General features: G+C 44.2%; 1 protein-coding gene across 2 annotated transcripts in view; it reads right to left on the bottom strand.

Moving 5' to 3' along the window:
- Positions 1 to 3,555: 3,555 nt before the first annotated feature.
- LOC138246668 (carcinoembryonic antigen-related cell adhesion molecule 6-like) overlaps positions 3,556 to 27,087 on the bottom strand; it is a 282,280-nt gene continuing 258,748 nt past the window's right edge. For both annotated transcript variants that reach the window (XM_069201421.1, XM_069201420.1), the window contains exon 7: positions 3,556 to 3,958. Coding sequence is in view for 1 of the 2 variants with exons in the window: in XM_069201420.1 (XP_069057521.1) it covers positions 3,946 to 3,958 (13 nt within the window). In the remaining variant the exon portion in view is untranslated. The remainder of the gene's footprint in view (positions 3,959 to 27,087) is intronic.

The raw sequence follows: 27,087 nt of genomic DNA, 5'->3' as shown, positions 1-27,087 counted from the left end.
TCTGTGCAGATATGGTATCAACTTTGTGTTTCATATGAGAGTCTATAAATGTATTACAATGTGTTTGTTTGTATCTTCAATATGCTCATTTCTGTACGTTTTTCTTAAATTATTTTTAATACAAACATGTTTTATTTCGTCCCTACTCCATTGTGTGTCCTATGTGTGGTGGGTTTTACTACCAGGTTCATGTCATGCTTCTTTTGTGGCACCTTCGAAACCTGAATAATTTCAGCCATGCTTGCTTCCCTAGTGGCTTTCCTAGTGGCACCTCTCAGGGCCATGCTCTCTATGGTTTCCCCCCTCTTGAGAAGTCTCAGCTACTAAAAATCTTGTTGTGTTGCTATACAAGTTTCATCCAATTTGCATCTGCAGATATCACATGTCTACTCAGAATAGACACGTTTCCACTGTGGAATACTGGGATGTACCATCAGGCACTTGGGCTTTGTTGTAATAGTTATATGTCAATTAGTGTGTCCATCTGCTACCTGTTAACATATGGATTTCCCCCCAGGTTCATTGCAATATTCCATGCTTCCATGTGGGTCATGTGCCCTCCTGGATAAATACCCCCCTTCAACTTGCAGCAGGGTTTGGCCTCAAACCTGTTCACAACATGCACAAGCAATATTCCAGCATTCACCTTCCTGTTTTCCAGTCCTGTGCAAGTTTATTTCCTGTGATTTTCTCCTGATTTGCCCAGAGGTTCTAGAGCTCTTGTCTTGCAAGCCCCCCTGATGACTCCATGATTCTGACATCTGTAATGCTTCCACAGTTTTTCTTCATGATTTATGATTCCACCTTTTCTTGACCTTTTTGTACCAAGTTTCCAATCACATTAGATTCCAGTTCCAGTATTGGTAAGGCTAAGTACTTAACTTTTAGGTTAGTGCACACTAAACCATAGATTTGCAATATTTTCAAGACCTAATTACCTAAAGTTGTGAGCCCGTTTTAGATATTGTACTTTGTTGGATTATGAAACTCTCCCCCTAAGGCCCATCTCTAGTAACTCTCTTATTGTAGCGCTCTCACATCTTCATACATGAACTGAAAGTTTGTCATTGCGTTCTTGGCAAGTTGTATTGAGTGCCTTGGAATACGTTTCTGGAGCCTGAAGTTATATTTGCTCAGAATCGGGAATTGGGTATGTTTTGTAGTTCCAGAAGTTCATAAATTATTCTTGAATTGGTTGCTGCTCTCAGTTTCATGCAATGATTATGATGATGCCTGTAAGTGCACCAGAAGCACAAACTATTGTTTGAGATTCTCAGTAGGGAATCTTTTGATATCACTGGACCTGACTTAGAGTTTTGCAGAGTGGGTTGCTCTGTCACAAATGTGACGGATATCCTGTCTGCTCTATTACAATTCCATTATAGCCTATGATGATCAGAATATGATGAATGGGATATCTGTCACGTTTGTGACAAAGTTACCCATCCGTCAAACTCTAAACCAGGCCCATTGTCTTTTGTCATTTTGTAGCGTGTGGCATCTGCATAGAGGACATAGAGGCCCTCAGAGTCACAGCCTTCTGGCAGTGCCTGAGGCAGCAACAGTTCTTTCAGTGACATGTTTGTCTTGTCTTGTTTTATCCCTTCCCTCTTTCCCCCCTGGGGGCTGTCATTGGAACTATACAGTTGTTACTTGTTACATTGTGCACCCCCAGGTGGGATTAGAGGTCTAGGGTCGCACCCCTCGGTTGGAGCCAGATGAGTGTGCGACAATCTCATCCTAAAGAAAAAAGAAAGAAAAACTAAAGGAGGCAGAGGGATCTCTCAGAAACAGAGATTGTCAAGAAACCTGTTGTAACTTCTGAAGACATGTATGTTGAACAACTCAAGGCGTATCAGTGTGTGTTCAACATCTAAGCTTTAAGATACCGGAAGGAAGGAAAGACTTTGTCGTGCATACAACAATATTGCTGTCCTGAGGTCTCTCTATCTCTCCATACATCAAAGGGAATCTGACTTCATGGTCCTTCTCTTACCACGTGTCACTCAGCATCAGCAATGACCATGGTCCTAGCTTTAATTTCCCACAATTCTGCTGTTGCTTTGCTGCTCTGGGATTTACATATGACACACTCATCTCTGATAGGTTGTTCTTTAGTTATGATGTGGCCACAGCGATGTAAGGTCTCCTAACGCTAGCACACCTTTGATAGTTGTTTCTTCCTTTGCCCGTGCTATTGTTTCCAAGCTACCTGAAGAATAATGATTAATTATCAGAATAGAATTAGCATACGATTGGAACTTTACCAGTGGGAAGGGTCGCCAGAAGCAGGTAGAGCTTTGACTATAAGTGGCATTTTCTATATGAAACAAGTTCAGTATCGAAGACCTAGTGTAATAAAGAAAGGAGCTTCCAACTATTAGTCAATGATGAGATAAAGCTGGTATGTTACAAGTAGAATTCACGCAAAGGAACAGAGAGCGTCATACTTACTCAGCGCCACTGGAATTATGCTGCAAGTGAGGGCCAAATTATGTGGCAGGGTTTAGTACATTATGCAGCAAGAGAAGGCAAAGGCACATTTTGTAACATAAATATGTCATTATTACACCATTCTTAAACTTGGTAACACTGTCTGGGCATTGACTGCACCTCATTAATATCAGTCTAACACCCAAATGTAGCAAAAAGGCAACAGAAAGGTGGCTAGTTCTGCTATGCAAGGGCCTTTTCCTGCGTGTCAATACGTGTCGCTACATTTTTAGGAATATTTGAACCATTTGAGCTAGAAACACAATTTCTTTTTTCTTCAAAAAACTGCAAATGATGTGGCAGAAAATGGATTATATGGCAATCGCAGCTGCACAATCGCAATATTCCAGCTGCCTTGTACACAGTATCAGCCTTAGGAGGCATTAAGTGTATCAGAGAGGGTCATACATAGTATCAGCCAATGGGGGTATTCAATCGACCAGAGAGGGTCATACATACTATCAGCGGTAGGGTATATTCAAAATTTCAGAGAGGGTCACATATAGTATCGGCTGAAAGAGGTATTCAGTACATCAGAGCGGATCATACATAGTATCGGCTGTAAGAGGTATTTAATGTATCAGAGTGGATCATATATAGTATCAACTGCAAGAGATATTCAATGCATCAGAGTCGATCACATATAGTATCGGATGTAAGAGGTATTCAATGCATCAGAGTCGATCATATATAGTATCAGCTGTAAGATTTATTCAATGCATCAGAGTGGATCATATATATTAGAACATTGGAATGCTGGGGGCTCCATTGAAAACAATGGAGTGCTGCGTTCTTTTACTGGCTGGTAAAAGCCCGCAGCGACAACATTCCAATGTTCGCTTTGTTCACAGCAAGAGCTGTGAACAAAGCCTCATGGAGCCCGAGGGGATTTTAATCCCCTCGGGCTCTGTGAATTTCTTTTTTTTTAATAGAACATTCTGCCCTGTGTGGCAGAATGTTCTAATAGCCTTAGAACCCGCCGTAGCGGGCTCTACCGGCTATTAAAGTCCCTCTCCCTTGTTAAATGCCCTCGCCTTCGGCTCGGGCATTTAACGCGGGGAGCGGGCCTTTAATAGCTGGTAGAGCCCGCTACGGCGGGTTCTAAGGCTATATTATCAGCTGCAAGAGGTATTCAATGTATCAGAGTCGATCATATATAGTATCAGCTGTAAGATGTATTCAATGTATCAGAGTGGATCATATATAGTATGAGCAGTAGGAGGTATTCAATGCATCAGAGAGGATCACATATAGTATCAGCTGTAAGAGATATTCAATGCATCAGAGTGGATCATAGATAGTATGAGCATTAGGAGGTATTCAATGTATCAGAGTGGATCATATATAGTATGAGCAGTAGGAGGTATTCAATGCATCAGAGTGGATCATATATAGTATGAGCAGTAGGAGGTATTCAGTACATCAGATCGGATCGGCTCACACATCTTGAATTCAGTCCTGGGGTCTGTGAAGAAGACACAAAAGAGACATTAGCACACTTCTCAGCCTAGGTTTGGATTAGTCAGGAGCTTGGAACAACATTATATGTTTTTTAGCAGTTAATAAACCATGTTGTGCTAGGAAGGTCCAACTACCCTTAAAGCACCATGTGCCTGCCAGTATGCAATGCATTTTGTTAAATTCAGGACTTTGTGACCTTGTAGGCTGTGTGGACTTGAGGGGGGTGTATAGACACTACAGACACAATTCCATGCTTCGGACTCTACCTTGCAAAAGTGGGACTTTGAGTCTTTGTGTAATTAGACTGCTGTTCTCAAATATGATATTCAGAAAAAATATCAAATTTAAAATATCGAGATACAGAAATGTTGAGTTGTAAATATTGTGATCCACAAATATCCTGATGCAGGAATATTGTTGACAGGAATATCGATTTTAGAGGTAAGTAATATCAATGTTAATAATATCTATGTTGTTAATATCTTTTGCGAAATATAGAGGGTCATTCTGACCCTGGCGGCCGGTGGCCGCCAGGGCCACCGACCACGGGAGCACCGCCGACAGGCTGGCGGTGCTCCAATGAGCATTCTGACCGCGGCGGTTCAGCCGCGGTCAGAAGCGGAAAGTCAGCGGTCTCCCGCTGACTTTCCGCTGCTCATTGGAATCCTCCATGGCTGCAGAGCGCGCTCCGCAGCCATGAGGATTCTGACCCCCCCTACCGCCATCCAGTTCATGGCGGGAAAGCCGCCATGAACAGGATGGCGGTAGGGGGGGTCGCGGGGCCCCCGTAAGAGGGCCCCAAAATGTATTTCACTGTCTGCCTTGCAGACAGTGAAATACGCGACGGGTGCAGTAGCACCCGTCGCACCTTCCCACTCCGCCGGCTCGATTACGAGCCGGCATCCTCGTGGGAAGGTCGTTTTCCCCTGGGCTGGCGGGCGGTTTAACTGGAACCGCCCGCCAGCCCAGGGGAAAACTCGTAATACCCGCCGCGGTCTTTTGACCGCGGCGCGGTAATTTGGAGGGCGGGATCCTGGCGGGCGGCCTCCGCCGCCCGCCAGGGTCATAATGAGGCCCATAGTGTCAATAATATTGTTTTGTCACTATTTTTATGTATTTTAGTAAATTTTTGTATTGTATATGTTACATATTGTTTATATAAATATTGTTGATGTTTTTTAATATAGTTAATACATTTGTAGTTGATTTTTAATTTAATTTAATTGTTTATTGTAATTTTTTGTGTTGTAACAAGTTGTGGGTTTTGTAGAGAAATTAGGTGAGGAGTAATTTAATTAAAATGAATTAATAAATAAGTTCTAAATATTATTAATTATATAACGAATCAATGATTAATGTCTAATTAATAATAATTATATAATTAATAATGCATTATGTAAATTTTCTAATTAATTCATGTTTTCAGTTAAGTTTTGAGTGCAGGTTGTGGGTTTTAAAGGGGTATACGGTTTAAAGTAATTTCAATTATAATTAATTAATAATTAATTTGTAATTTTTAATCATTTAATTGATAATTATGTAAATTCTTGAATTAATTTATGTTTTAAGTTATTTTTTAAGTGCAGACAGTGAGCATTTTGAGTGTGCTGGTGTCTCCCGTGTGCGGCAGCATTGCTGCCGGCTAAATTATGAACCGGCAACAATGCTGCCACCACTTTCCTGCTGTGCTGACTGATGGAAACCTTGGTTTCCGTTGGTTACCCAGTGGGAAAGCCTTAATGTTGACGGCAGGTAGGTCGCCTACAAAGTGGCAACCTCCGCGTCAGGAGATTGGTGGAGGGGTGTCCCGGTCTGCCAAACTCACAATAAGGCCCATAGCGTGGTATTTTAATTATATTAATAATATTTGTTTGTGTTAACTGATAATATGTAACACATTTTGTGATAGTTATGTTATTGTAAAAAATGCTGTTAAAATTGAGAGATTTAGGGCCGGATTATGACTTCGGTGGTCATGGCGGTCCGACTGCCCGATTACGATTTGTGTGGTCGGACTGCCACAAGAGTGCCGCCACCTTTGACATTTGAGCTACCACATCAGCGGCACCAGGGACAGCGGCGGTCAATGGTGGCGGTGTTGCCATTGGCACTGCCATGTGTATTATGATCTGCCTTTCTGTGACCTTTTCATGGTGGGGACACCACCGTGAAAAGGTCGGCGGAAAGGGAGGTAAATGGCCACAAAAAAGTGCCCCAGGGCAAAGAAGCACATGTAGATTGTGGTTGGGGCCCATTTTGTTCCCCCCACCTGCAAGATCAGTGTACGCACTGTTTGCCATGCATGACATGGTGTACAGAAATAGTGTGCTCGACTCGCTGCAGTGTAGCCTGCATTGGCTTCAGACGCTCTCCAAGAGTTAAATCATGCCACTGCCTTGACTGTGCCCCTGACACACTGTCCGCCTCGTGGGAATGTCGTAATGCAGCGAATGGGGTCCTGTAGTCTTGGCAGCATTCTCATGACTGCCGCTGCAGCGGACTGGCGGTCTGACCGCCAAAGTCATAATCAGGCCCTTAATTTTTATAACTTGAATTTTATATTTTGGGGTATTTAATAGAGCTGGTAAAATATGTTGTTTGTTTCAATTGAAGTGTTATCTTTGTACTGGACCAGTGAATTGGATGAGAATAGTACATTTTACCTCTTTTGAGTATAATGCTTTACATACTGTTGCACTGACTGGAATGGGAATAGTAACTTTTACCCGTCCTGAGTCCAATATTTTCCATACTGTTGCACACACTGGAGTGGGAATAGTACATTTTACCCCTCCTGAGTTCAATGTGCTTCCTACTGTTGCACTTACTGGAGTGCAAATATTAAATTTACCTTCTTCTGAATCCAACAATTTCCCTATTGTTACACACAGTGGAGTGGAAATAGTCAATTTTACCCCTCCTGAGTCCAACGCGTTCTTTACTGTTGCACTCATTGGAGTGGGACTTGTAAATGTAACCCCGCCTGAGTCCAACAGCTTCCCTACTAAGTATATCATCCATCAAAGCCTAAAAAACTCTCTCTCACTCTCTTTCTCTCTTTCTCCTTTAACCTCTTTCTCCACACTTACACACCCACTCAGACACTCACATACCCACTCAAAGACTCACTTGGACCCTCCTGCACTCACTCACAGGCCCACTCAGACACTCACAAACCCACTCACAGTCCCACTCAGACTCTCACACACCCACTCACAGACCTATTGACACCCGCATGCACCTACTCATAGACCTGAGCAGATAATGACGCACCCACTAAAATGAATGTCACACACGTACACACCCAGATAGAGACTTTCACAGCCACTCTCATCCCCTGATACATCTTCTCACACATATTCTCACACCCAGAAAGACAGGCTGCGGCCAACTCCTGCCATGCACGGCCAAAGGGCTGTGTGCGTGTAGTGTTGGATCATTAAGGGGGTTGGCCTCAGGATCTGGCTGCAGGCCAGGCCTTGCGGGCAACCCCTGCTGCACACGGGTGAAGACCTGTACTGTGCAAGGTTGGGTGTTTATAGGGGTTTGGCCTCAAGGTCTGGCCACAGGCCGAAGGCCATGCATGGTGGTGGCTAGATTAACGTATAGTAATGAAAATTACTGTACTTTAAAAAAATATTTAAACTCACTAAAAAACAAAGATTACAGCGGTGTTATAGTTAGGAAACAGTATTTGAAAAACAGACATTTACTGTAAAAACTAAAGGTTACAGGGCCGCTATAGTTAGGCACACCTTTTACATGTACAAAACCACAGAAATTCACCAGTTGTGGTTAGAGTTATCTCAAGTAACTATGGGACAGATGTATCAAACTTTTTTGTATTCTCAAACGGTGCGAATTGCAAAAATTTGGTTGTTTGCGAATGCAAATATGCCTTTCCATAAGTATGAATTTTAAGGAATTGCAAAAATAGCGATTCCTTAAAATTGCGACCCCATTTAGAGAATCCGAAATTGCGATTCTCTAAATAGGAAATCACAAATAAGGAATTCCTATTTGGGATTATCAAAGCACATGTATCAAGCATTTCCTAAATGCGAATTGGGCATTTAGGAAATGCAATTACCACCAAACCCAATTTGGTGGTAAGCATGTGCAATTTTAAAAAATACATTATAAATGAATTTTAAAAAATGACATGTAGCGCACACACGCCCCTAGGGCATGTGTGTGTTTCACATGTCTGCAAATATTTGTTTGGGGTGCATCAGAGGGGGCCTTAGGCCCCCAGCATCCTGGGGTTGCATTACCTAATTTGCGAATTCCTAAATTGAATTTGCAAATTGGGAAATGCAAAACCATTCGCACCTATGGGCCTACAGGCCCATAGGGATGAAAGGAGTCCCATTCTCTAATTGCGATTCGGTTATAGCGATTGTGAAATTTAAGAAATCGCTATTACCGAATCACAAATTTCATACATCTCATTTTGTATTTCTTACATAGCAATTTCTTAAAATTCGCTATTTAAGAAATGCAAACCGGGAGCTTGATACATGTGGCCCTATAACTCATACCCTAAGGTAACTATAACTCGCACCCTCGCCATGCATTGCTAATTACCCCATAAATGCAGCACTCATGACATCTTTGATACCATCACTGATAATATCCATGTAATATTTGCAGTAATATTCTTGACAAAAAAACTGTGCATGGCAAGGATGCAAGTTATAGTTACCTTAGGACACAAGTTATAGTTTTTGAGATAACGCTAACTATAACTGGCGAATGTCTATTGTTTTGTATTTGTAAAATGTTATAGTTATAGTTATAGCTATAGTTATCTCAAGTAACTATAACTCAAGCCCTAAGGTAACTATAACTTGTACCCTCGCCATGTACTGCTAATTACCCCACAAATACAGCACTCATGACATCATTGATAACATCACTGGTAATATCAATATAATATTTGCAGTAATATTCTTGACGAAAAAACTGTGCACGAGTTATAGTTTTTGAGATATATTCACCCAAATGCTACGCATTGTTACCAAACTCTATCAGGCGGGTGCCTCCTTCGTGCAAGCAGCACTGCACGTAATTAATGTCCAAACCAAGCAGCTCCACTACAGAGCCAGGGGCACTCTTGGATTCCACTTCCTCACCCCAGCATGACGCGTTTCGGCAAAGTGCCTTCTTCAGATGCCGGTAATTACAGGACCCACGCCCACTAGTGTTTAAATACGTTTTTACTCCTCCTTCAAATCATTCATGCTTACAAACAGACTTCATTTCCCATAATGCACCAAGCTGGATATGCTTCCACTCTGATTTTTCTTGATTGTTTTTACACAGCCCCAATGATATTGTCTCTCAGTGAATTGCAATACCAAGAACATTTTGGTTTTGGGCACTTAGCTGTACTGTAGTGGCAAGTGCCTGCGATTTACTCCTACTTTCTATTTTTTTTATATATATATATATGACCTACTTTTGCGGTCGCCACTATGTAGTTGTAGTTAGGACCTAGTTTCTATAGAAAAAGTGTTTTTTTAATTTTCCTATTCCTTTGGTGAGAGTTGACAAATCTTTACAAAATGTTCCAAAAACATTTAACACTCATGTGAGCTGTTGTCTGAAACGTTTAGGGGTGATCTGTCAAGTGGGTGCCGAGAAAAAGGTCCCTAAATGCTTTTTCCCCATTCATTTTTCCATGCACATTTTGAACAGCAATAGCACCTGAACCTCTGGTGGAACAACACCAAATTTGGCAGAAAGGTAGCTCTTGGTCCAGAAAGCGACCTTTTTGTTGTTTGGTGTAAATCGCAGGAACTTTCCTACCACACAGAGGAAAACGAGAAAAAAGATATTGCATGAATCAGTAGAGACTGCAAGGCACCAACATCGGATTCCTGGACCTGAAGGCCTGTGGAAGAAGGGGACCAAGTCAAAGAAGCACAGAAGAGACCCGGAAGAACCGGAGCCCCTGCTAACCCGTATGCTGGTGCAAAAGTGGAACCACCGGTGAAGAACAACAGTCAGTACTGCACCCAAGAAGACGGATGCAGGTTCCTGGTTGGTGCAGATGATATCCCACGCTGGATGGATGATTGCAGCCTGGTTTGCTCCACTGGATTATGCCAACAAGCCTTGGCAATTGCAAAGCTTTTGGTTGGAGGAAAATGGCACTGCCCGGGACCAGGAAGAACCAGTTTGACTCTACCCAGTAGGGAGAGTCAGAAGGGGCTCTCAGCAACTCAGAGATTCCTCAGAAGACCAGGCAGCATGACTGGGAGTCCCACAAGATGAGGAGAAAGAGGGTGCAAATGGAGACTAAGGCGGCACTAGAACATAGGGTCCCATGCTGCCGGTGAACGTCTCAGGGAGCTGTGCGTCATAGGATGGAGTGCTGGGGGCTGGACCTGTGTAGTGCCTGAGGAACTTTGTGGAAGGTCACACACAAGCCTTGGAAACTGCAAATCACAGGTTGCACAGGGGTACTGTCTTGCGTGGGGAGGCAAGCTTTTACCTCCACCAAAATTAGACAGCTGGAAGTCTGGACTGTCAGGACCACTTCAGTCTACCACCTGTGTTGCTAGATCCACACACTTTGACAGGAGAGGGGACCAAAGCCACTGGTCATCGATGCAGAGGGTATCTGCTGGAGCAGGAAGTGATACCTTCACTTCCAGGGAGATTCCTTTGCTCTTCTGGTGCTGGCTGAAGACTGGATGCCCTCTGAGGATGCACGACAGGGAAACAGTTGCATTCACTGGCAGGAGCTGAAGATACAGTGTTGCAGAAGTTGTCCTGGCTTCTTTGTTGCAGTTTGTAGAGTTCCTGGAGGTCCAGATGCAGTTTCTTTGGTGAGAAGATGACATAAAGGCTGCAGAGAATTCCTGCTGGAGTCTTGCAATCTGAATTTTAAGAACCCCCCAAAGGAGAGACCCTAAAGAGCCCTGAAAGGGGGATTGGTCACCTAAACAGATAAGCACCTATCAGGGGAGGGTGCTGACGCCACCTGCTGGCACTGGCCACTCAGATGCTCCCAGAGTTCCCGGCCCATCCTGAAAACAAGATGACAGAACTCAATGACCCTCTGGGGGAGCTCTGAGCACCACCCCTAGGGTGGTGATGGACAGGCAAGTGGTCAATCCCAATTCCTTTGTCCAGTTTCGTGCCAGAACAGGGAATGGGGGTCCCTGAACCAGTGTAGACTGGATTATGCAAGGAGGACACCATTTTTACCCTTCAAAGCATTTCCAGAGACTCTGGGAGGCTATCACTCCCATGCCTGTAACACCTATTTCCAAAAGGAGAGGGTGTATCCTTTGTTTCTGCCTTCCTTAGCTAAAGCTGTACAAGCAGCAGGAGTGTAGAAACTGGTCTGTGGGATGGCAGCCGCTGGGCTGCCTTCAAAACATCACAAGGCTGGTATAGCAGTACTTGGGGTGCACTGTGGAGCCCAGAGAGTGCATGGAATTACACAACCAATGTTAGAATCAGCATTGGGGTATCATTCCAAGATGTTAGACACCTTACATTTTCACCGCCCATTTTTCATCTGGCTCTTGCCAGTCTCCCGATCCCTGTCGCTGTGTCCCCTGCAGCCCCACCCCCCTTGCGCCCCCATTGGTTTTTGCCTCACACGTCCCAGCGGCTCCTCCCTGTCACCTCCCCCCTTCTTAATGGCAGCCGCTGTGCAGGCGCGCTGCTGGTGAGCCACGGGAAAGCCAGTCTGCGCCTGTCCGCGCCTGGACTGCACTCAGCACCCGTCCCCCTGGTCCACGCTGCTCCGACCCCCCCAAAGCAGCACTACTCCTCCACAGAACTCCATGCCCTCAACGCAGGTCAGCACCCCGCCTGCGCCCAGGCCAACCCCAAAGACACACATGGACCATTCTCATGCCGCTCATGCCATTTTTCCTGCACTCACACTAACAGCAACAGCAACAACACCAACACGTACCACAATAACACCAACCCCCACAACCACCTTAACTGTATCCTCCTTAACACCCGCTCCAGCCACAAACACACCATCGAGCTTTGGGACCTGCTCACAACATACTCCCCTGACATCGCCTTCCTCATGGAAACTTGGATGAACCCCTCATCAGAACCGGACATAGACATAGCCATCCCAGAAGGGTACAAAATCACAAATAGAGACCGCATAAACAAGCCAGGAGGAGGTATCGCTGTCGTAGTTTGGACTCTTGCCCCCAGCCCTTGTTACCTTGGAATTAGGTCTCTATCACAGACTCTGCAGGGTCAGCGTCAAGACGACGTGCAGCATCGATATCAGCGATGGTGGCTATGCCCTCTGGTCGGAATCCCTCTGATTATCTGTCTAAAGTGCGATGTATTTATACAGATCTACAAGGTCCCCTGACGTAGGTGTGTTCCCAAACAATAGATAACAGACATGCTTGGGACGGCAATTAATATAAACATTCCCTCAAAAGTATAGAGAGGGAAAATCCCTAAGTGTGAACACCTACTGTTTGTTTGTCTTTGTTGCTTGATCTTGACGCCTTAGCGCAGTGACACTGATAATGGAAAGCAGAACCAGTGGCCTAACTATAAACAAGGCAGCCATCTTAGAAGAATTAAATAATTAAATGAGCTAAGACAGAGCAAGCTAAGTAGGTTAAAAGTCACTAGGTGATGGGGGCACGGGTCTGCAAGCCAGAAGCTAATCTAACTCCTGTTATCCCATTAAAACGTATTAGATTTCCCTACACCCTCCCCATTGCCATAACAGGTATGACGAAGGTACAGGAACCCAAACTCTAAAATTGCTCTGAACTAAAAACCTAAAAGCATAAAAAACAGCTAAAAAACTCTTTAAAATGTGTTAAAAAGGTAATAAAAACAGTTCCGCTAAAATGCATACAGACATGTTAATGTCAACCATGACAAGCACAGCGTGCTAAAGCATGTTAATTTAAATGCATAATTTTGAATCGGGAATAGCAAGTCAATTCATCAAATTATTTGCTGTACGCATGATCTTGAAGAGTGTCATCGAAGCCACCAACCAATGACCTAAAAAATTAGTCAACATCATCTGATGTTAAATCAAGTGCTGGGTGGACAAAAGGATCCACAGAGCAGTAGTGAGCAGTACTTTCTGGTGTGACGTCATTTGTTGCATTGCCCTCGTCCATGGTAGATCTCAAAACGGAAGGCTCATAGATGGCCTCGCGGAGCAACCTCGGTCTCAAGGGGCATGACCATGTATGAACCCTCATCGGGGACATCAGCAGTTCGTGGTCAACAGGAGATGTCGGTGCTACAGAGCAAGACTGACCATAGGCAGATGTTCAGAGAGGCACCATATGCAGTGTAAAACTGGTTGTACGCACCAGAGAAGAGCCTGAAATGACAACGACCAGTCATGCTCAAGTTCCACCAGCAAGGGTGCACCGAAGATCCGAACCATTCGTTCACGGCACAGTGGAGTTGGTGGGAGCGGCTCCATTGCTCTGCGTAGCTGGAAAGAAACAACCTCTGCGAATCAGAAGAAATAGCAGTAGTAGTCCGCCAATCAAAGCCAAAATAATTGGAAAGCCACCAAACACACTTGAAAAGAGCGAATGGATGGCTGACGGGATGACTCCGAAGACAGTCTGGAAGATGGACACGAAACCAGACCCGACAGCCTTAAAGAAATGAACAATCACAGAGGTGCTTGAAGCATTGGATACCAGTTCTCCAAAATGCTTGGGGAAGTTGGTATTTAATAGGGATTGTATATCAGCTGATTATCTCGCAATCTGGAGAGCATAAGTCTCCTTTGCGGATGTCAAGGTGACCTGTTTTTGAAACAATAGCGTCTTTAGCGTGCTCAGCTTGTCATAGTTCACATTAATAGTATCTATGTGGGGCCACATGTCAGATACTTTTATCTCTCATGTGGGGGGGAGCAAAACATGTCCACAACACGTAATGACCTTTGAGACCGAGATTGCGTAGGCTTGGAGAGCTGCCTGGGACTGTGGGGGCCTTCTGGCTTCCCCTGTGGTCCCTGACATTGTCACTGGGTGCCTTTCGGGCACCTAGGTCACATGGCCAGGCCATAGGGGATGGGGTTCCTGTGGCCAAGCTCAGCCCTGCAGAGGGGGCCATGGTCCAGGAAGTGCACTTTTTGTTATTTGGTGTAAATCTGTTTAGTCTTTTTTGAGAAATTAAAGGTAATCCAAATTTTTATATATAGGGACAGGAAGGCCCCGCAAATCCTCCCTATCTCGTGCTGAAATCTGATTGGCTGCCAACACTTCAGCAAGGAAATGTTGGCATAGAAAAAAACATAAAAAAGAAAAGGGGCCAGGGTAGGTACACTCTGACCCTTAGCTCCGGTGCTGGGGTCTCAGAGACTACCCCTCCCCCCCCATAGCTAAAAAGCATTTTAAAAACAAAATATGTCACCCCAAGTCAAGGCGGATCCACAAATCCAGTGAAAATTTTTAAAAAAGAACAAGCACGGGCCCCAGTGCTTGTTCTATTCTATAACCAGCTGCAGGGTGAGCTAGGTCTCTGGAGATGTGAAATTTTAATCAGGGAAGCTGCCCAGCCCCCCTGCTGCCCGGTGGACTGCCACCTTGCGGGGGCTAAATAAAAATGTATGTGCGGGGGGCTACCCGGCCCACCGCACCCTCGGGGACCATCATCTCCTTGGGGCTTGTAAGTGATATGATGTTGAGGGGCTGTGTGGCCGCTGCCTCGGAGACTGCCACCACCCCAGGGCTTTTAAGTAATAGGATGTGGGGGGCCGTGGCACTGCCTACTCCAGGGGCCCCTAAGTAATATGATGTCGGCAAAATCTAAAATGGAAGTGGGGGCCACTCCCCTCCCCACACACACAGCCCCAGGGACCACAACCTCCCGGGGCCTACAAAAAAGAGTAAAGGGGTCTGTTTTGGACCCCCAGGACCACCAACTCCTTGGGGTAATAGTCATTGAACGGGGGCCACACCGGCCCCCTCAAGGAGCCAATGATGACCCTGGGGACTGCACCCCTCAAAGCCATCTCCGCTATGTCCCAGAGTGCCCAACCCCAGGCCATAGCTATTTGCTTTTGCTTGGTTGGAGCTGACAGCCCCAACCAAGCAATAGCAAACAAAGGCTCATATTTATGGTTTTTGTTGCAAAACTGCCCCTTGCAGTTTTGCTGCAAAAATATTAACACAGGATAACGCCATTCCTTAGAGCCATCTTAATGTCATATTTATAGAATGACGCAAGATGGGGGTAAGGAATGGCTAGCATCTAGAAAAAGACACTAGCCGGGCATGGATGGCATTAGGGAATATGGCGCTAGTGGGTCTGAAATGACGTTAGGCTGGTTAGCAGCAAAATATATGCCGCTAACCAGCCGAGCGTAATTTTTCTGATGCACAAGCAGCCTCAAACATGACTCCTGTCTAAGTATAGACAGGATTCATGCCCACCATCCCAATGGCCTGCACAGGGGACCAGTGTCCCCTGGGCAAGGCCATTAGACTCAGTGCCTGGCAGGGGTCCCCATGCCAGGGCCCCCCAATGGCACACCTAAAAATTAAAATAAAAACTTACCTTAACTTACCTGGGATGGTGTCCCCCATCCTGTGGAGTCCCTCTGGTGTGGGTGGGGGTGTTCCTGGGGCTTTGGGTGGGCATCTGTGGGCCCATTCCATGGTGTTTGACCTTGGAAGTGGATCCACAGCCACCCTAACTCCTGGTCTGATCCAGGCACTAGATAATGGCGCTAAGCAGGCTTAGCGCCATTATCTGAGTCAGCCTACTCCTTGTGCGTGGTCTCTGCACCAGAGTATAGATATGGCGCTAGGGGGTGAGAGTCATTTCTTGAACAGGAACGCCTACCTTGCAACTCATTGACGCAAGGTGGGTTGGTGCATCCTAGAAATGGTGTTAAGCCCAATATTTTGATGCAAGATAGGTCTAGCGTCAAAGTATAAATATGACGTTAGGTTTGCCCAGTTTGAGTTAAGAAAAACTGATGCTTAAGCGGTGCAAACCAACCATAAATATGGGCCTAAGTCTGCTTTTGGACAGCAAGAGCCCTAACGTAATTATAACTCGCACCGTTGCCTTGCACAGCTTTCTCATCACAAGTTATCTGATTGCAAATGCTGCAGTGATAATATCAAAGATGCCATCAATGATATAATATGTTGAATAATTAGCTGAGCTCGGCAAAGGCACAAGGTATAGTTACCTTAAGGTGTGAGTTATAGTTATGTGAAAGAACTATAACTGCTGAATTTCTATAGAGTAAATTCAGAACATAACTATAACGTCCATATGACCTTTGTTGTTTTCAGTGAATTTCTATGGTTTTTAAATGTAAAGTAATTGTAATTACTATACGTTATTCCAATCCCCACCACACACGGTGGAAGGCCTGGCCTGCAGCCAGGCCTTTCAACCACATCCTTATAACTACCCAATCCCGTGCCATGCACGTCCTTTGGTCGAGCGCCGTGCAGGTTGGCTACATGGTCTCTCTCTGTCAGTAGATCTGTGAGTGGGTGCATGAGTGTTTGAGTGGGTCTGAAAGTGAGTGTGTGAGTCTGTGTGGGGCTGAGTGGTTCATGAGTGTCTGAGTGGGTGAGTAAGTGGGCGCATGAGTCTCTGAGTGCATGTATGAGTCAATGAATTAGTGTATGAATAAGTCTGTGGTTTTTCTGTAAAAAAATTTTCACATTTGCAAATATTTTGCAAATAAATTGCGAAAATGTGTGAATATTCAGGATGTTTTGTGAATATCGCTCATGGTGACATAAAATTATTTTAAACCCATAATTTGCCCCCAAAACACGTCTAAATCACACCCCTGGGGTGATGGTACGTCCACACTGACCATGCCACTTTCAATTAGGATTTTCACCCCTCGTGACCCTTTCACCCATTCTCCGCCAGCCTTTTCATGGTGGTGTTACCGCTATGATATCACTGGCAGAGAACGAACTCATAATCCGCAGGGCAGCGCTGCTTTCAGCACTGTCCTGGTGGATTAGAACCACCACAACAGCCAGACCGCCGGGACAACTAATCCTGGCAGTGCTGGTGATCCAACCGCAACACAACCGCTGCGGTCATAATGTAGCGATTGGACCACTGCATAGGCAGCAGTCCGACCTCAAGTCTGGCAATCAGTAGAATGCCAGACTCGTAATGAGGCCCATAGATTCCATAGGAAAAGCGTTTTTTGTTTTGCTAATAACTTTGGTGCCGTTTGCTGAATCTTCACAGACTTTTCCAAGAAACTCCAACGCTCACTTTAACATCTGTCTGGAAGTTTCAGGATGATCTGTCAAGTGGGGGCTAAGAGAAAGGGAGGGGCCCCAAAACACTTTTCCCCATTCATTTTTCCATAGGAATTTTGAATTGCGATAGTGCTGAAACCACTGGACGGAATTGCATCAAATTTATTTGAAAGCTAGGGTCTGGCCCAGAAAGCAACCTTTTTGTGATTTTGTGTAAACCCGTTCAGTAGTTTTAGATAAATTAAAGAAAATCCAAATTTGTATATATAGGGCCGCAAAGGCATCTCAAACCCTTCCGATCTCGTGCTGAGACCTGATTGGCTGCCAACACTTCAACAAGAAAGCGATGGCAGCCATGTTGGGATTCAGCTTCAGCCAAGTAAATATATACATTCTAAGTGATATATATATATATATATATCTGTATATAGAATTTGACGAAAAATCAACGAGAAGCATTGAAGGGCTTGATGGAAAATCAATCAATAGTAATTAAACCTGTGGACAAAGGAGGCAACATTGTGATCTGGGACAAGAATGATTATATAGAGAGGAGGCGTATAGCCAGCTGAATATGGATTTGAACTACTGTAAATTGACTAAGAATCCTATTATGAATTAGTATTGGATTTAAATGAGAGATTAGAGAAGTGGTATTCAGAAGGATTGATCAGCTTTGATGAAAAGTTACTCATAATGAATGAAAATCCAATTATGCCAATCTTATATTTTTGGCAGAAGATCCAAAAAACTTTAGAGTAACCACCAGGTAGACCTATACTCTCAAGCTGTGGCTCATTATATGAGGGTGTGTCGAATTATGTAGATCATTACTTGGCCCCAATGGTTAAAGACCTGAATTCATATATACAAGATTCTGGTGATTTTTTTAGGTCGTTGGATGGAGTAGCATGGCAATCAGATTATTTGCTAGTGACCATAGATGTGGTATCATTATATACCTCAATTTCATATCAAGTGGGTATAAATGCAGTGAAATTTGTTCTGAGGCAAAAAAGTATCCATTTCTTAAAACATTCTGAGATGTCATTGGAGATGATACAATTATGTCTCAACAATAATATTTTTATGTTCAATCATCAGGTATATAAACAAATCTGTGGGACAGCTATAGGAGTATCATTTTCTCCAAGCTATGCAAATCTCATGATGGGGTGGTGGGAGAAATGCATAGCTTGGGGTCAAGAAAACGACCATTACATGGATAAAGTGGTGATGTGGCTGCGATATATAGACAACCCATTTTTGATCTGGCATGGAACTGAGGAAATATTCAAGGAATTTTTCAGTAGGTTGAATAGAAATTATGTTGGAATGCGCTTCACTTACAAGACAAGTAAGAGTTCTATTTAATTCTTAGATGTATTAGTGTATATTAAAGCAGAAGAATTACAAACTACACTACATAGAAAATCTACAGCAACCAACAGCATCCTACATGGTACAAGTTTCCATCCTAGATCATTGATCAAAAGTATTCTGTATGGGGAGTTTTTTCGCATTAAAAGAAATTGTTCAAATGAACAAGACATGAATGAAAAATTTGGTGAGACTAGACAGAGATTCTTGAATAGTGGTTACAAATTGAAGGCTATAAAACAAGGAGAGACCAAAGCAAGGGAAAAGACACAAGCACAGGTATTGGTTAAGAACAGAAAAGTACCAGAGCAACTAATGATAAAAGAGAATGAGATAAGACTTGTTTTGGACTATAGTAAAGAGAACCAACAGATAGTGAATATATTAAACAGATGTTGGTATCTGATCCAAAGAGATAGTGACATAGGACAGAGAGTGGGTACTCGCCCCTCAATTACATACAGGAAAGTGCCATCTTTAAAAGATATGCTAGTGAAAAGTCATTTTGAGACCTCTAAAATTCCCGATTGGCTAGCAGATGGGAATAAGGGCTTTTTTTGTTGCAAAAAGTGCAAAGCGTGTAAAAATGGTTGCAACAAAAAGGCTATAACAGATTTTAGGGGGAAAAGAGATTATGATTAGAGAAAGAATCACCTGTGAAACAACTTTTGTGGTATATGTCTTAGAATGCCGGTGTGGTCTTAGATACGTTGGAAGTACTATATGCCCTTTAAAAAAGCATATCTTGGAACACATCAGAGCAGTGCAAAATGAGGATAATACTTATGCTATGACTAAGCATTGGAAAATTCATCCAGAATCAGATTGGTTGTCTATGAAATAGTATGGCATTGCTACGATACAAAAACATGAACGGGGAGGTTATAGAGTTCAGAAATTGAGAAGTTTGGAGTCCAGATATATCATCAGATTAAAAACTAAGATTCTGTTTGGGATAAACTGTGATGAAGAATTATACTGTCATCTATAATTATGGTTATATAATTGTGTTATATTATTTATGAAAAAAGTAATTGGGTATGTTACCTGTAGAAAATTGGATAGTGGAGAGTTCTTGCAGTTGGGGCACTTGACCCTATAACGAGGTACAGGGACATGATCTGTAATTATATATGTGGAATTACAATTATATATATTCGTGATATGTTTAGATAATGATGACAGTGTAAATCATGATCAATTGGAGTAGAGTATCCATTGTTATTTTAATCTTGTTATTTTAATATTAGTTTTCTTTGTCATGGGAACTTGGTGGGTATAAGAAAAGGTATTGGTTTGGTGTTCACAATTGATTGTATTGAGTTTTTAATTCAGTATATATATATATATATATATATATATATATATATGTACATATTGCAAACTACATATCCCAGAATGCCACATAAAGGCATGGCTGAGAGGATTTCCATAAATAGGGCACTTAATGGATTGTGTAATCACCGTGATCAAGACCGTGAAGGTCGAAACGCGTTGGTGTTGGTTTGTTTCGTATCATTTCATATAGTATATGAAGATTTGTGCAATCCTGTGAGTGCTGCATCTTTGACATAATTGTCAAGCTGGTGTGAAGATATATATATATATATATATATATACATATATATATATATATATATATATATATATATATATATATATTTACTTAGAATACCAATATATAGATATTCACTTTCCAGTGAATTTCTAAGGATTTTGTTTTGTATTTTCGAACTATAATGCCCCTGTAACCTTTGTCGCCACTAGATAGATATATTTAGGACCTAGTTTCTATATAAAAAACGTTTTATTTACTTGCTTTTATCTTTGGCCCGCTTGATGAATCTTCACAACACTTTCCAAAAAAATGTTGCAGTGCTGTCAGCTGCAGTCTGGAAACTTTTGGGGTGATCCGTCCAGGAAGGCAGAGAAAAAGGAGGGGGTCCCAAAACACGTTTTCCCCATTCATTTTTCCTTAGGGATTTTGAAAAGCAGTAGCACAAAAACTATTGGATGGCATTACACCAAATTTGGCAGAAAGGTAGGCCCTGGTCAAGAGAGCAATTTTTTTTAATTGGTTGTAATTCCATTCAGTAGTTTTAGAGAAATTAAAGAAAATCCAAATTTGTATATCTAGGCACACAAATGATTTACGACCCCTTCCAATCTGGTGCAGAGATCTGATTGTCTCAGAACACTTCAAAAACTGAAGTCATTGAAGTGTTATCAGCCATCCTGGGACTCGGCTGAAGCAGAATCCCCCAAAAAAGTAAAAAGAAATAGACAAAAGGGGCCGGGGTACGGACACCCTGACTCCTTAACTCTAGTGGTGGGTTCTCAAACGAACCCCCCAGGGCTAAAAAGCATTTTTTAAATTGTTACTTCAAATTCACGATGGGGTCGCAAATCTCTGTGGTAAAAATAAAAAATAAAAATAAAAACAAACACAGGCTCCCGTGCTTGTTTTTAACTAAGCCTCAGGATGGGCCAATTCCCTGGGGAATTTATTTACAAATGTAGGGTGTCCTCCTGGCCCTCCCCTGCTGCCCCGGGGACCACTACCTCCCTGGGGCTATTAATTGATATGCGGGGGTTGCATGCCCCCCACTGCCTTAGGGACCGCCACCTCCCCAGGGCTGTGTTTTAATATGTGGGAGAGGGCCTCATGGACCCCTCCCACTGCCCCAGGGACCACCACCTCCCTGGGGCAAAATGTTATTGATTTGAAGGGGCCACACAGCTCCCCCGCTGCCCTGGGGACCACCACACCCCAGGGCAAATATTTCAAAAGAAAAAGAGGGTCCCTTTGGGACCCCGAAGCTCTGGGGACCACCACCCCCCGGGGCTATGTCCTTGTTGGAGGCCGGCCCTACGGCCCTCCTCATGGAGCCACTGATGGCCTGGGGGACTGCAACCACCCAGGGCCATCTCCTGCTGTGTTCCAGGGTGCCCACCCCAGGACATAGCTGTTTGCTGTGGCTTGACTGCAGCTATGTATATTATTAGAAATGGGGTCGCTGATTGACAGTCAGTTTGCACTCTGTCCAAGCAGGGACCCTCACTTTAGTTAGGACAAGGGAGATACTCACTTATGATAACCCCTGCTCAACCCCTTGGTAGCTTGGCAGTCAGGCTTATCTCAAAGGCAATGAGTAAAGTATTTGTACCAGCACACACAGAAATATAGCGAAAACACTACAAAATGGACACCACACCAGTTTAGTAAAATCGCCAATCTTTATGTAAATCAAACAAGACCAAAACAACAAAAATCCTTACTCCATAGAAAACAATGGAAATGTTTTTGTTACACAAAGTACCTGGTTTGCATCAAAAGTAAAGCCACACGGACATTGAAAAAGTCAGCGATGCATCGTTTTTCTCTCCTGCAAGAGAGGCCGTGTGTTGTTTTCAGGATGGGACACCTAGGCTCTGCGGAGGTTTACAATTATTTTGACACCCAACGATGATGCGTGAGAAATCCAGCCACAGTGTGATGGAAAGCTGTGCTGCATGGGGTTTGCATCTTTTTCAGCAGCTGCAAGCGGATGTTGTGTTGTTTCTCTAGCTGCGATGCAGGTGGTGCGTCAAAATCAGCCGTGAAGCGGTCGGCATGGCATTTTTACAACCGCGTTGCAGGTGGTGCATAGATTTCAGTCCTTCTTCTATCAGCTTCACCTTTCATGGGCCGAGGGACTGGGTAGGGCACCACTTGGCAGGGCAGGAGTCTTAGCAGAGAGTCCAGGTGCTTGGGAGAAAGTCTTTGATGGTCCTGAGACTTCAAAACAGGAGGCAAGCTCAATCCAAGCCCTTGGAGATTCTTCACAAGCAGGAATATACCACAAAGTCCAGTCTTTGTCCTCTTTTAGACAGAAAGCAGCAACTGCAGGCCAACCCAGCAAAGCACAGTCACAAGCCACCAGCTCTTCAGCTCCTCTCCTTGGCAGAGGTTTCTCTTGAATCCAGAAGTAATTTGAAAATCCAATACCTATACCCCTTTCTACCTTTCAAGTTGGCAAACTTCAAAGTAAAGTGTCTGTTGTTCACAAGATCCTTGAATGCCCACGCCTAGTTCCAGACTCACACCAGAGGGTTGGAGACTACCATTGTGTGAGGGCAGCCACAGCCCTTTGACGAGTAAGTGACCACTCCTCTCTCCACTCTAGCCACGATGGCTCATCAGGATATGCAGGCTACACCCCAGCTCCCTTTGTGTCACTGTCTAGAGGGATTCACAAACAACCCAAACTGTCAGTCTGACCCAGACAGGGAATACACAAGCAGGAAGAGTCACAGAATAGTTTAAGCAAGATAATGCCCACTTTCTAAAAGTGTCATTTTCAAACTGACAATTTAAAAACCCAACTTTAACAAAAGATGTACTTTTAAATTGTGAGTTCAGGGACATCAAACTCCAGATTTCTATGTGTTCCCAAAGGGAAACTTCACCCAAAAGTTATTTGTTATTTAAAGGCAGCCGCCCTGTTAGCCTTTGAGGGAGATAGTCCTTGCAGCAGTGAAACCGAATTTGGCAGTATTTCACTGTTAGGACATGTAAAACACATCAGTACATGTCCCACCTTTACCATACACTGTACCCTTACCCAGGGGCTACCTAGGGCCTACCTCATGGGTGCTTTACATCTATAAAAAGGGAAGGTTTGGGCCTGGCACGTGTGTACACTGGCTAGGTCTAATTGGCAGTTTACAACTGCACACAAAGACACTGCAGTGGCAGGTCTGAGCCATGTTTAGAGGGCTACTAATGTGGGTGAAACAACCAGTGCTGCAGGCCGACTAGTAGAATTTGATTCACAGGCCCTGGGCAGCTCTAGTACATTTTACTAGGGACATACTAATAAATCAAATATGCCAATCATGGTAAAGCCAATTACACATACATTTTACACAAGGAGCACTTGCACTTTAGCACTGATCAGCAGTGGTAAAGTGTCCAGAGTACCAAAACCAGAAAAAAAAGAGTCCAGCACACAGTCAAAACATAGGTATCAGGGGCAGAAAGGCCAAGTATGCTAGGTCTAATATATATATATATATATATATATATATATATATATATATATATATATATATATACATATTTGTTATATCAATACATTTAAAAATAGAAAATCATAATATAAATTACATTTAATATTTGTTATAATAGTTTTACTTGATATATGTGTATGTAAACATTAACTTATACATATGTATGTATGTTTGTTTAAATAACTATACATTTATATATTTGTAGATGTTATTTAAATATATTTAATTTACATGCTATCAATATTATATGTTAAATTACAATGTACTTTTTATAACCACATATTTATTAAAAAATTATGCTTTTTTATATTAGTGTGAAACAATATTTTTTCATTATTTTTATACTTACCATTATATGTATAGGAAAACATTATTTTTGTGTCTATCTTACCCTCCCTTTTAGGTAAAGTTCTTTATAAGGGCATAATATTTGTAACACAACCAGAGCCCACCAGTACCCTCACCAGGTGATGGCTTCAGGTGGTTCTCCGCTATGATTACGATGCAGTCTGAAAGACGTAAAACCCTCTCAAAGTCACTAACTTAGTTCTCCTTTTTCTTCTTGGGAGTCAGTCTGAACCTGCTACATTCTCTGCTTCCAGCAGCAACTAATCTTGCATACGGTTACGCTGGTCTTGGCTATATGACCCCACTGATGGTGCCCCTGCATTACTCGCTTGCCCTAAGTCATCTCAGTTTATTACAACTGTTGGAAAATGGGTTATTGGTAAGGGCAGGTAAGTACCTACACTTAGCAATAGGCCACTAACCTCCACTTAGGTCCAGTTAGGTCTCAGTAAATTAAACCCAGCTCAACCCTTGGTAGCTTGACAATGAGTGACAAGGCTTAACTTAGGAGACAGAGGGCCTGATTCTAACCTTGGAGGACGGTGTTAAACCGTCCCAAAAGTGGCGGATATACCACCTACCGTATTACGAGTTCCATAGGATATAATGGACTCGTAATACGGTAGGTGGTATATCCGCCACTTTTGGGACGGTTTAACACCGTCCTCCAAAGTTAGAATCAGGCCCAGAGTGTAAAGCATTCAAATATCACAAAACAGTAATTAAATAAAACACAGGAAACAGTTTAAAAATCCAAAACAAATTTATAAAAACCAATTTGTAAACATAGATTATATTTTTATCTTTAAAATGACACAAAAACGAATAAAATCGGATAAGGGGAACCGGAGATATGAATTTTTTAAGAATTATAATTTTTTAGTGCATAGAAACAAAAAGCGCCAATCGGGTCATCTGGTTGCACCTCGACCGGGGCAAAGTCAAAGTTTAAGGCCGACTGCGATAGAGCCCTGCTCGGCCACAGCTCGCGGGAGGCCTCGGTCAAAAGTTTACCTTCGGACTTAGGGCCTGATTACAACTTTGGAGGACGGTGTTAAACCGTCCCAAAAGTGACGGATATACCACCTACCGTATTACGAGTTCCATAGGATATAATGGACTCGTAATACGGTAGGTAGGTATATCCGCCACTTTTGGGACGGTTTAACACCGTCCTCCAAAGTTGTAATCAGGCCCTTAGTCTCTTTTCTGAAGATTTTCTTCAGCGGAACAAATCTGCCAGTCCAATCCGACCTCCTGGAACTCTTCTCTGGATACACGTCGCGGGAGCCCTCGGTGGAGAGTTTTACCTTCGGACTCAGTCGTTTTTTCGAGGTAAAAATCCATCGACTGGGGCAAACCTTGATCTTGATCCGACGTCCCTGGAGCCCTCCTCGGATACGCTGGCTGGGAGGTCCTGGTCAACTTTTTACCTTCAGACTCAGGGGGTCATTCTAACCCTGGCGGGTTAAAATGACGGAGGCACCGCCAACAGTGCTTCCCTGCCCATTCCACCGCGGTTGGAAAACCGGGTCCGGCGGTTTCCCGCCGGATTAACCCCGGTTGGGCGAATCCTCCATGGCGGCGCTGCAAGCAGCGCCGCCATGGGGATTCCGACCCCCTTCCCGCCAGCCTGTTTCTGGCGGTTTTTACCGCCAGGAACAGGATGGCGGGAACAGGTGTCGTGGGGCCCCTGGGGGCCCCTGCACTGCCCATGCCACTCGCATGGGCAGTGCAGGGGCCCCCTAACAGGGCCCCAGCATGATTTTCACTGTCTGCATAGCAGACAGTGAAAATCGCGACGGGTGCAACTGCACCCGTCGCACACCTGCAAAACCGCCGGCTCCATTCGGAGCCGGCTTCAGTGTTACAGGCCCTTTCCCGCTGGGCCGGCGGGTGCTCACTTGGTGGGCGCCCGCCGGCCCAGCGGGAAAGTCAGAATGGCCTCCGAGGTCTTTTGACCGCGGAGCGGGCAATTGGCGGTTCCCGCTTGGGGGGCGGTGCCCACCGCCAGCCAATGTAGGAATGACCCCCATAGTCTCTTTTTTGGAGATTTTCTTTACCGGGACGAACCTGCAAATCAGGCCGGGTCACGGTTTAGGCAAGCGGGCTAGAGGTGCCGCGGCGGGTCGGTCCCTTTATGGAGCTTTTTTTCAAAAGTTCTCCAAACTTCTCCAAACTTCTGGGTTTTCTCCCAGATGTTCTTTTAAGGTTCTTTTGGGGTCCACAGCTCACCCCAAGGGTCCAGAAGCTCTGAGATGATCCTTGGCTGTGCGGACTACAACTCCCAGAATGAACCTGGCGCAAACCCCTTTTTGGCCACTGGGCAGTGGTCAGCTGGTTGATTTATTCAGGAGTTGGTGCAGGGGACTCTGGTTAGCAATTTTTCACCTGTAGCAAACAGGGAGTCCCTCCTTGAACCAGTTGAAGACAGGCAAAGTCCTTCTTGTGGTGAAGCCCAAGTGTGCAGCTGGTGCAGTCCTTCTGAGTGCAGGTTCCAGATGCAGGCCAGGGTCCAGCAGGGCAGTCCTTCTTCTTCTGTAGTTCTTCCTGGTAGGGATGTGGTAGGGAACTGAGGTGTGGGTGCAGGTCTGCCAGTTTTATCCTTGCTCCTGGGTGAAAAACAGGGGGGTCCTGATTGTCCAATCAGTCGCAGGGTCCTTCCCCCTGTGATGACCACTTCCTGGGAAGTGTGGCAAAAATCAATCCCAGGAGGCAACATTCTTCAAAAATCCATCATGGCTGAATATGATTTTTGGAGGTTACATCTGGCTGAGCCCACCTACTGGTGTGGCTAAAAATCATAAACACACCACTCTCCTGCCCTCTCCTAATCTAATCAAGGGGGCACCTAGTTGACTGGGGTTGCAGGGTCTGGGGGTGTTGCTGGGGTGCTCCAATTGTCCTTCTCTGCCTTTGAAGACCAGTTTGGCAGCCCTCCCCCTTCCTGCCTCACCATCTGCTGAGGGGAAATTCCCTCCCACAGGCACATCTCTTTGTGTGGAGCCAGGCCACTTCACGCCTCATCAATGCAGCCTGACCAGGCTGCCAGAGGCTGGCCAATCAGTGCACACCAGCAAAAACAATGCAGGCCTGAAATTGGCAACTT

This window comes from Pleurodeles waltl, chromosome 7, assembly GCF_031143425.1.
Source record: "Pleurodeles waltl isolate 20211129_DDA chromosome 7, aPleWal1.hap1.20221129, whole genome shotgun sequence".
Classification (NCBI taxonomy): Eukaryota; Metazoa; Chordata; class Amphibia; order Caudata; family Salamandridae; genus Pleurodeles; species Pleurodeles waltl.
Note: the sequence above shows the minus strand (reverse complement) of the source record. Positions and strands in the feature narration are given on the sequence as shown.